This window comes from Myotis brandtii, unplaced genomic scaffold (genome assembly GCF_000412655.1).
Source record: "Myotis brandtii unplaced genomic scaffold, ASM41265v1 scaffold216, whole genome shotgun sequence".
In the NCBI taxonomy this organism is placed as follows: domain Eukaryota; kingdom Metazoa; phylum Chordata; class Mammalia; order Chiroptera; family Vespertilionidae; genus Myotis; species Myotis brandtii.
In genome coordinates, this window is record NW_005358092.1 from 3,704,954 (window position 1) to 3,719,059 (window position 14,106).

General features: G+C 38.9%; 1 protein-coding gene across 3 annotated transcripts in view; it reads left to right on the forward strand.

Moving 5' to 3' along the window:
- The window catches only part of RAD52 (RAD52 homolog, DNA repair protein), a 55,796-nt gene that overhangs the window by 19,556 nt on the left and 22,134 nt on the right, over positions 1 to 14,106 (forward strand). For 2 of the 3 annotated variants that reach the window (XM_005865925.2, XM_005865926.2), the window contains exons 2-7: positions 1,402 to 1,506; positions 2,841 to 2,942; positions 3,508 to 3,601; positions 3,772 to 3,839; positions 5,512 to 5,630; positions 6,992 to 7,067. In XM_005865925.2, coding sequence (XP_005865987.1) covers positions 1,420 to 1,506; positions 2,841 to 2,942; positions 3,508 to 3,601; positions 3,772 to 3,839; positions 5,512 to 5,630; positions 6,992 to 7,067 — 546 coding nt within the window. In that variant the 5' untranslated portion in view covers positions 1,402 to 1,419. Of the gene's footprint in view, positions 1 to 6; positions 43 to 1,401; positions 1,507 to 2,840; positions 2,943 to 3,507; positions 3,602 to 3,771; positions 3,840 to 5,511; positions 5,631 to 6,991; positions 7,068 to 14,106 lie in introns of those variants that run through there. The other variant, XM_005865927.2, reaches the window with a different exon arrangement.

Sequence of the window (14,106 nt, forward strand, 5' to 3'; positions counted from 1 at the left end):
CCTATTTACTCCAGGACTTCTGTGAGGATCAAATGAGATGAGGCACATGAAAACACTTCACAAATATTTGGTTAAACTATAAAATGTTTGCACCTGGCTATAAAGCAAGTTGGGTTCCTGGGCTGAAGAAACTCCAAGGAGGCTAGTTGCTAGGAAGAGGAAGCTGGGCATTGCTACGTGACGTGATTGCCTGGCACCCACAGCAACTGTTTCTGGGCTGGGCTGTGGGCTACATTTTGCACCATGGGGTCTTGGCAGCGTTGGCTGAGATTTGGTGGGGTGTCTCTCTGGGGTGGTGGTGGGGCCTGTGTCCCACTTCGGGGAAGCCAAGTGTTGTTGTCGGTGCCAGGTCTGTGGTGCCATTTATTTTTAAATGGCCAGTGTGTGTTATGGCAGCTCCTGCATTGAGCATCTGCCCTCTGGTGGTCAGTGTACGTCATAGCTACCAGTCAGATGGACGGACACTTAGCCTTTTATATATATAGATGCCATGTTGAGAATCATACTTGTTGACGTTCATAGATTTGTAGTTTTATTAGCAAATGTGAAGATTTATAATACATAAATTTTCTGAGGCATCAACTTTGATTCTGATGTGAGACAGATGTAGGAGTAGTCAGATAAGTGGGCTAGCCAGTTGCAGGTGCTTTTCTGAGAGTAATTCTGTTTTCTAATGGATTATAAATTTGCATAGCCTCAGTCTAATGCACTGGTTCTCAAACTTGAACTTGCATCAAAATCATTAGGTAGGCTTGGTAAGCACTAATTCCTGGGCCTCATGTCTAGTTTCTGACTTAGTGGGTCTGGGGTGGACTTGAGATTTCACATTTCTTACAAGTTCCCGGTGAAGCTGATGCTGAAGGGACCAAACTGGGCTAATGCTCCAGGAGTCTGTGTGTTACCTTCTCTGTGTTACATGTTTCGTGTCTGTTGGTCTTCTCCCACTAGCTAGCTTGTTAGCTCTTGGCAAACAGTTGTTACTGTGTCTTATGCATTTTGCTGATCCTACAGAGGCCAGAGTCATATTGCACATGTAGTAGGTAGTAATAAGTTCATATCTCTCCCTTAGAGTGTTTTTATAATTTTGACTTTTCACCTATAAACATTATAATATGTAATTAGAATACATTCTCATTATAAAAATCACCTTTAGTAGCACTATCATCCTAGCAAAAATTTTAGCAGAAAGCAGAAGCAGCCCCTAAAGGACTTTCAGGGGATATGAGACCGTAGCTAAGCACCAAGGAATTTAATCCTTGACTGGGGCAGTATTTGGAAGTATTAAGTAAAGTGACTTGTAAAATCTTACATATGGATGTTTTATCTGATTTTTTAGTAGTGGCTCTTGCCTTTTGACTTCAGCATTTTTTGAGATCCTTTTTTAATCTTCTGTTTATATAGAGGTCAACCAGAATCCACATGTCTGGGACTGAGGAAGCAATTCTTGGAGGAGGTGACAGTCATCCCTCTTCTGCTGGTGGCAACTCTGTATTATGCTTTGGACAGGTAACGGTTTGGGTTTTTCACACTTGCAAAGAATGAGGTTAAGTGAAAAAGGTATGAGGAAGCAATTTGTAAAGCACCATCATGTACACATGTGTAAGCTGTTTATTGCTATTTTTCCTTTAGATACATTATTTGGGAGCCTTTTATGAATACAGGGCATTTTGAAACTTTAGCATCAAAGTACTAACAGTACTGGGGATTACATTTAGTTTTAAATTTTATTTGGTTTTTGGATAGATTACATATTCATGTGATACAACATTCAAAATGAAACAAAGATGATATGTGAACACTTTACTGTTTCCCTATCATTCTGCCCACCTTCACCCAGTTCTTTTTATGGAGGCAGCCAGAATTTCTGGTGTCATGCTATGTAGAGATACCCTGTGCATATGAAAGAGATTCTTGCTTTGTCCACCCAAATTCTGTCTTTCTCTTTACCAGAGATCTGCTTGTGAGTATTTATTTCATCTAAATGGGGCAAGGAGGAAACAACCAAGGAGATAAAAATCCAAAAAAGCCCTAACCGGTTTGGCTCAGTGGATAGAGCGTCAGCCTGCGGACTGAAAGGTCCCAGGTTCGATTCCGGTCAAGGGCATGTACCTTGGTTGCGGGCACATCCCCAGTGGGAGGTGTGCAGGAGGCAGCTGATTGATGTTTCTCTCTCATCAATGTTTCTAACTCTCTATCTCTCTCCCTTCCTCTCTGTAAAAAAAGTCAATAAAATATATTTTAAAAAGTCCAAACAAGTAGTAGTATATTTATCTGTGTAGGGTGGGAAATTGTTCAACTGAAGAAGAGATACACAACTTTGGAGAAGAAAATGGAATAATGACTCCCTGTCATGCTTTCTCTGCTCTCCTCCTTTGCCTGCATAAATGTTATATGCAGACTCAGAAGTGGGAATTTTTAGTTTCTCAATTCTGGCTTAAGAAAGTTTTGTAGGGATGGTAGTAACATATAAGGCAGTGGTTTTCAAAATGTGGTTCAGTGACCCCCTAGGGATCTCTCAGACCTTTTCAAAGTCCATAAAATCAAAATTATTTTCATAATATTATAAAATACTACTTGCTTTTTTCAGTCTCATTCTCTCATGAATGAACAGTGGAGTTTTCCAGAGACTGCGTAGTATGTAGTGGTATCATTGCTCTGATAGCTAGTGGAATGTGTGTCTTAAAAGTGTCTCAGTTTTAATTCCTAATATTAATAGATATAGCCCACATAAACAAAAGCTGTTAGGGTCCACAATACTTTTTAGGAGTGTGTAAGAGTTGGAGACTTGCTGATATAAAGAAAGCTGGAAATGTGACTTTAATTTTCCTTCTGGATTGTAGTACCAGTACACAGCAGAGGAGTACCAGGCCATCCAGAGTGCTCTGAGGCAGAGGCTGGGCCCAGAATACATAAGTAGCCGCATGGCTGGGGGAGGCCAGAAGGTAGGAGAGTTTATACCTGAATAGTGGGTACCCCTAGGGCTGACTTCTCAGATGATCTTGCCAACTCCCTCTTTGGGTCCTCATGGATTCAGAAGGTCTCTTGTTTACTGATATTGATGTTTCCTACTGTCTTTGGGAAGAGATGGCTTCTAGACTTCATTGTCATCAGAAGTGACCCAAGCGTTGTCTGAGACTTTTATACCTGGCATCATAGGATTTTTACGTAATCCTTTAAAAATGTGTCTCTTACCATTTGTTTCTCATTTTAAGTTTTGTGTATGTTTTGGGTCTTCTGTAATATATGTCAGCCTGAGATATGTGCTTTTTTGGAAACTGAGTTTTGGAAACCCCTAGGCAAGTGGATATCTTTACCCTTGAGTCTAATCCCTTCTAACTGGCTCCTTCAGGAAGGACCTTTGAAAATAAGTTCACTGAGAATTTTCCTGGAATGTTTAAGGGCAGTTTTCCCAAAAACCTGGTAAGGAATAAATGAAGTAAATTTTGTTCTACATATAAGAATGGTAAGAAATTTTAACAAGCTATTTTTTCTTTAATTTTTTCCTAGGTGTGTTACATCGAAGGTCACAGGGTAATTAATTTGGCCAATGAGATGTTTGGTTACAATGGCTGGGCACACTCTATCACACAGCAGAATGTGGGTGAGCAATGGTGACCTCTTCATTTCCCTGACTTGGCATTGTCTCATTTCTGATAAAAGTATTTTGTGGGTGAAGATGTTGGGTAGGTGTATTTGGTTGCCAGCTGGAAGAATATGGACGAAGCCCGGGGATCCATATCTTCTCCTGCTGGTTTTCTTTCCCACTCCTAGATTTTGTTGACTTTAACAACGGGAAGTTCTACGTGGGAGTCTGTGCGTTTGTGCGAGTCCAGTTGAAGGTGAGGGTGAGGAAATAGACCTGCTGCCTCCAAGGTTTGGGGAGGGTGGTGAGAGAGAATAGCAAGTAGGGAAGTCTCTGGGGTATGGCACAACTAAGCTGCCAAATGGGGCCCAGAGCTGGGTCTTAGTCAGGGTTTCTTAAGATGGTGGTATTCAAACATTTTTTCCCATGTGTCCCCTAAGAGAATTTTGAAAAACTCTGTTCTCTGCACATTTTTAAGTTGACACTTAAAAGTTTCACCATAAATACAAGTAGTTGCAAGAATATATTGTAAACTTTTACATTCTAAAATAAATCTGTTATATCTTTTTATAATGTACCAAATGATTCTAATTATCATAGAGTATTAAATACTACTATCCATTAAAAAGTACATGAGCAAGCTATTCTTTTACTTTTAAGCAAGCTATTCTTTAATCATAAGAAATTTTACATTGTTTCTTCTTGAACTCATTCCCATTCTATTTCTCTGCTGGCTTTTTTCCTAATATAATATATGTTTATCATAGAATTTTTTTTTTTTTTTTAAGAGAGAGAGAGGAAGGGAGAGGGGTAGAGATATAGGAACATTGATGAGAAAGAAACATTGATTGGCTGCCTCTTGCACATCCCTTACTGGAGATTGAGCCCACAACCCGGGAATTAAACCAGTGACCTCTTGGTTCATGGGTTAACACTTAACCACTGGGCCACACTGGCTGGGCTGAAACCTTTTTTTATTAATAACTTTACCATACTTCTCTGCCTTGTGTGTGTATGTGTGTGTGTATAAAATTAAATTTTTTTGGTAAATTTCCAGTGACTTGAAGGATCTAAATAATAAAAAATTTTTTCTGAATTGAGTTGTTGTTATAGGTAGTATTAACATACAATTGACCAATCAATTTTGTTTATGTGGAAAAGACTACATAACTCCATCCAAATTTTTATACTTAATAAAATTTTATGGAAAATGCATTTCTTGGATGGATAAAGCTGTTTTTTTTCTTTTTAGTTAGTTTATATATCCATTATTTAATGTTACTTATTCCTAGACAGAACATTCAGCCTTAATTCTATTCTGACTTTTTATTTTATAAGTAGTACTGAAAAGCCTTAGTCATATAAGTAAACTGGAAATGGAAAGAGTTTTGTTATAGTATCACTCATTACGTTGAATGCTTTCTGAGTTATATTTCAAAAAATCATACATTGCTATCATCAGATATTGTATTCAGTTCTCTGTATGCTAACAACTTGATCAGATCCATCTTCACTGGTGGTGAAGGCCAAGATGTGGATACCACATGACTTGTGAAAGGATTTGCTGTCCAATCAGTAGAGTCTGTTAAATACAATATTTAAAATTGTCCTTTTGTTAGGTGTCCAGAGGTTTTTATACCTTTAGGTAGTGCATCTTAGTGAGATTTTGGGTGGGTTGGATATGTAAAAGAGGAAGTGGGAAAGGAGAATTGTCTTAACCACAGTCACGTTTCCAAGCGGATCAGATTTAGGAAATAGTACTGGAAATTGAGTCTCTTAAACTCTCTGTGCCCATGTGCCCTTTCGCAGGGCCCTGGGTTATATGAGCCCAGTGTGAACGCTGCTGCTTGAGGAAAAGAAGAGCTGTAGAACCAGAGACACAGCTGCAGACTTTCATGTTAGACTTTGAACTCCTTTTCTACCTCCAGGATGGTTCATATCATGAAGATGTGGGCTATGGTGTTAGTGAGGGCCTCAAGTCAAAAGCCTTGTCTTTGGAGAAGGCAAGGAAGGAGGCAGTGACAGATGGGCTGAAGCGAGCACTGAGGTAAGCAAAAAGGGTTGGAAGTCTAACCACTTCATTTCAGTGCCTTTTTCAAAGCAGTTTTGTTTTTTTTGAAAAGGTAGTATATTCACACTAGAGGGTCAGTACACAAAATTCATGCACAGGTAGGGTACTTAGTGGCTTCTGGCTGCCAGCTGGGGCCTCCCTTCGTTTTGCGCCACCCTCTGGTGGTCAGCACACGTCATAGCGAGCAATCAAACTCCCGGTTGGTCAAACTCCCGAGGGGACACTTTGCATATTAGGCTTTTATATATATAGGTTGTCCAAAAATCAAAATACATAGGTCTCACTCCCTGTCTGCCCTGCTTTTCTATTCTTCCTTGTATTTTCCCAGTGCTATTTTATGCTTAAGTCTCTGCTTCTGAGAATAAGTAGTAGATTACTATGTTCTCTGTTTTGTACTTGATTTTGCACTTGCTTCTCCTCCACTCAGTAAGGTATTTGGGGACCTTTCCACATGGGTACATAGATAGTTTCCTCATTCTCTTTAACACAGCTAAACACCTCTTCATTGTGTATACATCACTTAGTTAGTTAATTAATTAATTAATTAAAATCTTCAAGGATATTTTTTTTTCTAGAGAGAGTGCAAGGGAGGAAGGAGGGGGAGAGGGAAGAGAGAGAGAGAGAGAAAGAGAGAGAGAGAGAGAGAGAAACATCGACTTGAGAGAGACACATTGATTAATTGCCTCCCACATGTGCCCCAACTGAGGTATGTGCCCTTGACAGGGAATCGAACCCTCAACCCTTCTGTCTGTGGGCTGATGCTCTAACCACTGAGCAACTGGCCAGGGCTCACTTAGTTAATTTAGTTATTAACCTTTTTGGGTCATAAATACCTTTGAAATTTAAAGTGAATTGGATCACCAGAAAAGTACATGTATAAACATTCACTAAAAATTTGCAATACCATAGCCTGTAAGGGAGTGTGTACTAGTATATCCTGAGTAAAGAACTTTAATGGAGGATTGAGCCCCTAAGGGGGTGTGTCCCATTATTGGGGAATTGGAGCAGTCCTGGAGGATAAAAGATCTCTGCTCTGGAATTTGCGCTCCATGCCAGGAGGTAGCTAATGGGGTTTTGTGAACGGTGTCTGAGTCTTCTTATTCATTGCCTCTCATTGAGGACAGGGATTTGTGACTGTTATGCCTCCTGCTGTATTCTCACAACCTAACACTGTGCAGGAACATGGCAGATGCTCAATAACCAGTTTTAAAGACATATTAGGATCTATTTTTTCAGCTGCCGTTGAGAAGCAGCTTGCACAGAGTTGTAACTCTGTTCTCTGATACTTACATGTAACAATTCTCACCCCTGTTTCCCTTTTTATTTCTTACCCTTAGAAGCTTTGGGAATGCACTTGGAAATTGTATTCTGGACAAAGACTATCTGAGGTCACTGAATAAACTTCCACGCCAGGTATGTTAGAAATGGATGAATGGAATGCATTGCAGTAAAGATATAACTAATTCCCTTGTGTCATGGGTTGAGTATGACACAGCTCTAGAGGGTCTGGAATGTGTATTTTGGACTCTGACTATCAGAGCTTATAAGAATCAGTCCCCTTATTTCACAGCTGAAGAAATTGAAGTCTAGAGAATGTCATTTCTGTCTTTTACATAGAGAACTGTGGTTGGCAATGGTCTGTGAAATCTTAAAAGGAGCACTTAACCCTCAGCTGCACCACTGTCATTTCTCAGAAGCACCCAGAGCCTCCCCTGTCCAGCCTTCTTGCTTTTTATTATTCTTGGTGTCAGGGTCAGATCTCCCTTGTTTCTGTCAATGCCTATCCCCTGATCTGAGCATTGGCCTTTGAAGAATTGGGTCTGGAGTGTCCCTGTGGCTGTTCCTCTGTGGCATTCTCTGAGGTCCCTGCAGTGCTGCCACCTGGGGCAGCATTCTCTTAGGGGTACTTTTTCTTGTGGAACCCCTAATAGAGGTGTGTGTCAATTGGCATCTGTCAAAACTCCATTTATTTTCTCTTTTAAAAATTCTTTTTATATATTATTATATATATACTCAGTTTGCTAATATTTTGCTATGTATTTTTGCATCTATATTTACAACAGATAATAGTCATAGTTTTTCTTTTCTTTTTTCCTTTATAGTAAAAAACATAAAATAAAATTTACAATTTTAACCATTTTTAAGTGTACAGTTCAGTAGTGAAACAGATCTCTAGAACTTTTTTATCTTGTATTACTGACACTCACTACCCATAAAACCCTTTTCCCTTTCTTCCAGTACCTGATAGCCACCATTCTACTCTCTGTTTCTATGAATTTGACTACTTTAGATGTCTCCTAAAGTGGTAACATACAGTTTTTGTTCATTTGTGACTGGTTTATTTCATTTAGCATGATGACCTCAAGGTTCCATCTATGTTGTAGCTTGTGTCAGAATTCCCTTCCTTTTTTTAAAATTTTTTTTTATTGCTTAAAGTATTACAAAGAGTATTACATATGTCTCCTTTTTTCCCCCCTTGACAATCCCCCAGTCTCCCCTACCCCCCAGTGTCTTATGTCCATTGGTTATGCTTATATGCATGCATACAAGTCCTTTGGTTGATCTCTTACCACCCCCCTCCAGCCCCCCAACACTCCCCGGCCTTCCGGCTGTAGTTTGACAGTCTGTTGGAGGCTGCTCTGCCTCTGTATCTATTTTTGTTCATCAGTTTATAATGGTCAGATCATGTGGTATTTTTCCTTCATTGACTGGCTTATTTCACTTAGCATAATGCTCTCCAGTTCCATCCATGCTGTTGCAAATGGTAAGAGTTCCTTCTTTTTTACAGCAGCATAGTATTCCATCGTGTAGATGTACCACAGTTTTCTAATCCATTCATCTACTGATGGGCACTTAGGCTGTTTCCAGATCTTAGCTATGGTGAATTGTGCTGCTATGAACATATGGGTGCATATATCCTTTCTGATTGGTGTTTTTGGTTTCTTGGGATATATTCCTAGAAGTGGGATCACAGGGTCAAATGGGAGTTCCATTTTTAGTTTTTTGAGGAAACTCCATACTGTCTTCCATAGTGGCTGCACCAGTCTGCATTCCCACCAGCAGTGCACAAGTGTTCCTTTTTCTCCACATCCTCTCCAGCACTTGTCGTTTGTTGATTTGTTGATGATAGCCATTCTGACAGGTGTGAGATGGTACCTCATTGTTGTTTTGATTTGCATCTCTCGGATGATTAGTGACTTTGAGCATGTTTTCATATGTTTCTTGGCTTTCTGAATGTCCTCTTTTGAAAAGTGTCTATTTAGGTCCTTTGCCCATTTTTTGATTGGATTGTTTATCTTCCTTTTGTTAAGTTGTATGAGTTCCCTATAAATGTTGGAGATTAAACCCTTATCAGTGATAACATTGGCAAATACGTTCTCCCATGCAGTGGCCTTTCTTGTTGTTTTGTTGATGGTTTCTTTTGCTGTGCAGAAGCTTTTTATTTTGATGTAGTCCCATTTGTTTATTTTCTCTTTAGTTTCCAATGCCCTAGGAGCTGTATTGGTGAGAAAGAATTTCCTTCCTTTTAAAGGCTGAATAATATTCCATTGTATGTTAGTATTATATTTTTGGGTTGCTGCTATTGCTTGGCTGTAGTCTATAATGCTGTTATGAATATGGATGTGCAATTACTACTTCGAGACTCTGCTTTCAATTAATTTGGATACATATCCAGAAGTGGGATTGCTGGTCCATTTGGTAGTTATATTTTTGATTAACTTCTATTCTGTTTTCTATGAAGGCTGCACCATTTTGCAGTTCAACCAACAGTGCACAAGAGTCCCAATTTCTCCACATCCTTGTCAACATGTGCTATTTCTTTTCTTTTTAAAATATATTTTATTGATTTTTTACAGAGAGGAAGGGAGAGGGATAGAGAGTTAGAAACATCAATGAGAGAGAAACTTCTCTCAGCTGCTTCCGGCACACCCCCTACTGGGGATGTGCCTGCAACCAAGGTACATGCCCTTGACTGGAATCGAACCTGGGACCCTTCAGTCTGCAGGCCAATGCTCTATCCACTGAGCCAAACTGGTCAGGGCTGCTATTTTTTTTTTCTCTCATTGTTTTTATAGTAGCCTTCCTAATGGGTGTGAGGTGATATCTTTTTAAAAAATTTAATCTAATTAAAAATACATTATTTTTTGGTTAATACTTACCCAAGGATATTTTTTCCATTGATTTGCAGAGAGAGTGGAAAGGAGGAGAGAGAGAGAGAGAGAGAGAGAGAGAGAGAGAGAGAGAGAGAGGGGCTGTGTCCCAGGGCTGGGGATCGAATCTACAATCTAGGTATGTACCCTTGACCATGATTGAACCCGTGACCCTTTGATGCGCAGACCAACTCTCCAACCACTGAACCATGCTGGTTAGGTGATATCTTATTGTGGTTTTGATTGCATTTCTCTGATTACTGATGTTGAACATCTTTTCATATGCTTATTGGCCATTTGTATATCATCTTTGGAGAAATGTCTATTCAAGTCCCTTTCCCATTTTTAAACTTGGCTATTTGATTTTGTTGTTGTTGTTGAGCTGTAGGAATTCTTTACATATTCTGAATATTAACCTCTTTTTAAATTAAAAAAAATTTTTTTTATATATTTTTATTGATTTCAGAGAGGAAGGGAGAGGGAGAGAGAGAGAGAAACATCAATGATGAGAGAGAATCATTGATTGGCTGCCTCCTGCACGCCCCCTGCTGGGGATCGAGCCCACAACCAGGCATGTGCCCTTGACTGGAATTGAACCTGGGACCCTTCAGTCCATAGACTGATGCTCTATCCACTGAGCCAAACCAGCTAGGGCTGAATATTAACCTCTTATCAAAGATATGATTGCAAGATTTTTTCTATTCCATAGGTTACCTTTTAAGTTTTCACGTTTGATGTAGTCCCTTTTGTATATATCTGCTTTTTTTGCCCACGTTTTTAGAGTAATATTCAAAATATCATTGCCAAATCCAATATCATGAAGTTTTCCTCTGTGTTTTCTTTTATGAGTTTTAGATCTTGGAGTCTTAAGTTTAAGTCTTAACTCTATTTTGAATTTATTTATTTTACTTTTTTTTAATCCTCATCTGAGGATATTTTTCCATTGATTTTTAGAGAGAGTGGAAGGGAGGGGGAGAGACAGAGAGAGAGAAACATCGATTGGTTGCCTCCTTCAAGTGCCCCGACCAGGGTGGGGATTGATCCTGCAACCCAGGCATGTGCCCTTCTTGACAATCAAACCTGGGACATTTCGGTCTGCAGGCCGATGCTCTATCCACTGAGCCAAACTGGCTAGGGCTATTTTGTTACTTTTATTAGCATTTATTTTATGCTAAATTCACTTCCTGGCCATAACTTTTTGTTTCTTCATTTTTTTCTGGGATATCTTATTATTTTTATTATTATTTTTCAACCTACCTCTTCTGGTTTAGGAACAATCTGCTCTTTTTCAGTAAGGATCATCTCAATGTGCCCACGAGCTCTGTAAGTTCTGCACTGCATCTTGGGAACTTTGTTCACCTGGAGGAGCTCAATGACCAGAGAGTCTATATCTAAACCCTTCAGTTCAGCCTTACTCTGCATTTTTTTGCGTGTGCAGCAAAAATTTAGCACTCTTTTTGGGCCACCAACCCTGTGTCCACCCCCACTCTTAGGCCTGAGCACTTATCAATTTCACCATTGTAATGACAGAATGGTACAGATTCCTCTGTAAAGTGGCATTCTTCAGATACTCAGTGGCTTTTCAGATATGCATACCCTTGATGGCCTGGGAAGTTTCATGAGTGTTCTTAAAGTAAACATGATGGCCGAAACCGGTTTGGCTCAGTGGATAGAGCGTCGGCCTGCGGACTGAAAGGTCCCAGGTTCGATTCTGGTCAAGGGCATGTACCTGGGTTGCGGGCACATCCCCAGTAGGAGATGTGCAGGAGGCAGCTGGTCGATGTTTCTCTCTCATCGATGTTTCTAACTCTATTTCTCTCCCTTCCTCTCTGTAAAAAATCAATAAAATATATTAAAAAAAAATAAAGTAAACATGATGATTTGAACCTCTTGATTTGCATGATTTTGAGAGGTTTTCTGGATAAAGTAAATAGCGAACCATTTTTAGAGGTCACCTCAGGTTGCTGACACGAAGAGGTAGAATTTATTTTTGTATGTGATGTGGATTTCCAGTTTACCCAGCCTCATTTGTTAAAGAGACTCTCCTTTCCTTATTGAGTGGTCTTGGCATGCTTGTTGAAGATCATTTGATCATATGTGCAAGGTTTTATTTCTGGGTTCTGTATTCTTTTCCATTGGTCTATATTTGTCTTTATGGCAGTACCATACCATTTTGATTACTGTAGATTTATAATATGTTTTGAAATAAAGTGGTGTGAGTCCTCCAACTTTGTTCTTTTTTTTTTTTTTTGCTAAGTTATTTTTGCTATTTGAGGTCCCTTAAGATTTCATCTGAATTTTAGGGTGAATTTTTTATTTATGCAAAAAATGCCATTGAAATTTTGATAGAGACTGTGTTCAATCTGTAGATCACTTTGGTAATGTGGACATTTTCTTTTTTTAACAAGGTTAAATTTTTGTTTTTTTTAGACAAAGTATTAAATTTAAAATTTTAGAATGGTATTTGCTTTACAGAAAAATTGCAAAGCCTAGTACAGAGTTTTGTATAGCACATACTCAGTTTTCCCTATTGTAAACATTTTATAGTCGTACAGTACACTTGTCACACTAATGACTTACTATTGATCTGATATTATTAACTAAAGTCCATACTATATGCAGATTTCCTTAGTTTTTTTCTGTTCCAGGAGACTACCCAGGAGACCACATTATACTTGTCATGTCTCCTCAGACTCCTCTTAGACTTGCCTTGATTAGATGAATTTGATAGTTTTGAGAAATGCTAGAAGTATTTTGTAGAAAGTCCCTCAATTGGGATTTGTCTGATATTTTTCTTATGATTAGACTGGGGTTGTGGGTTTTGGGGAGGAAGGCCATAGAGGTAAAGTGCCATTTTATCACATCAAGGATACATACTATCAACATGACTAATCATATTTGATGTTGACCTTGGTTACCTGGCTGAGTGAGTGTTTCATAGGTTTCTCCACTGTAAACCCACTGTTTTTCTCCCCTGTTCTAATTGTCACTCTGTGAGACTACACATAGTGGTGAGGAGTTAATCCCACCTTCTTGAAGGGGAATAGCCACACAAATTATACAAAATTCTTCTACACAGGAGATTTGTTTCTTCTCTCCCATTTTATTTATTTATTTATTTATTTTAGTATGGACACATGGGAATTTATTTTATACTTTGAGTTCTGATTCCATCCTGTGTTATTTTGGTACTCAGATTCATCGAGCTTTGGAGCTAATTCAGTTGGTTTGTTGAAATACTCCTGTTGTGTTTTTTTTCAACACTTCTGTACTTTTTGACACTAAAAGATGGTTCAGACTCATTTTATAAATTTCTTGCCCCAACTCTAGAGCCAGTCATTTTACAAGGAGCCTTAGTTTCTTTTATTGGAGAGTGGTATTTATTGATTTAATTTATTAAAACATTTTTTTTTATTTTTCAGTTATAGTTGACATTTAATATATTAGTTTCAGGTGTACAGCATAGTGGTTAAATATTTATATAATCTCCTGATAAGTCTAGTACCCTCCTGACAATATACATAGTTATTACAAATTTATTGACTATATTCCCTAAGCTGTATTTCACATCCCCATGACTATTTTGTAACTGCCAATTTGAACTTCTTAATCCCTTCATGTTTTTTATGAGCCTCCCACCCCTTTCCCCTCTGGCAACCATCAATTTGTTCTTTATATCTATGAGTTTGTTTCTGTTTTGTTCATTTATTTTGTTTTTTTAGATTACACATATAAGTGAAATCATGATATTTGTGATTCTCTGACTTATTTCACTTAACATAATACCCTCTAGGTCAGTGGTTCTCAACCTTCTGGCCCTTTAAATACAGTTCCTCATGTTGTGACCCAACCATAAAATTATTTTCGTTGCTACTTCATAACTGTAATGTTGCTACTGTTATGAATCGTAATGTAAATATGTGATATGCAGGATGGTCTTAGGCGACCCCTGTGAAAGGGTCATTCAACCGCCAAAGGGGTCGCGACCCACAGGTTGAGAACCACTGCTCTAGGTCCTCCTTTCTATCACAAATGGCAAGCTTTCGTTGTTTTTTAATTTTTTAAAATATTTTTTTATTGATTTTACAGAGAGAGAAAGGGAGAGGTAGAGAGAGAGATAAACATCTATCAGCTGCCTCCTATGTCCTGACTGGGAATCAAACCAGTGACCTGGGACTACACTTAAGCAACTGATTCTTTTTTTATGGCCCAAACCTATTTTATTATATACTAGAGGCCCGGTGCACAAAAATTTGTGCACTGGGGGGGGGGGGGGGGGGGGGGGGGGCCCCCGGCCCCCC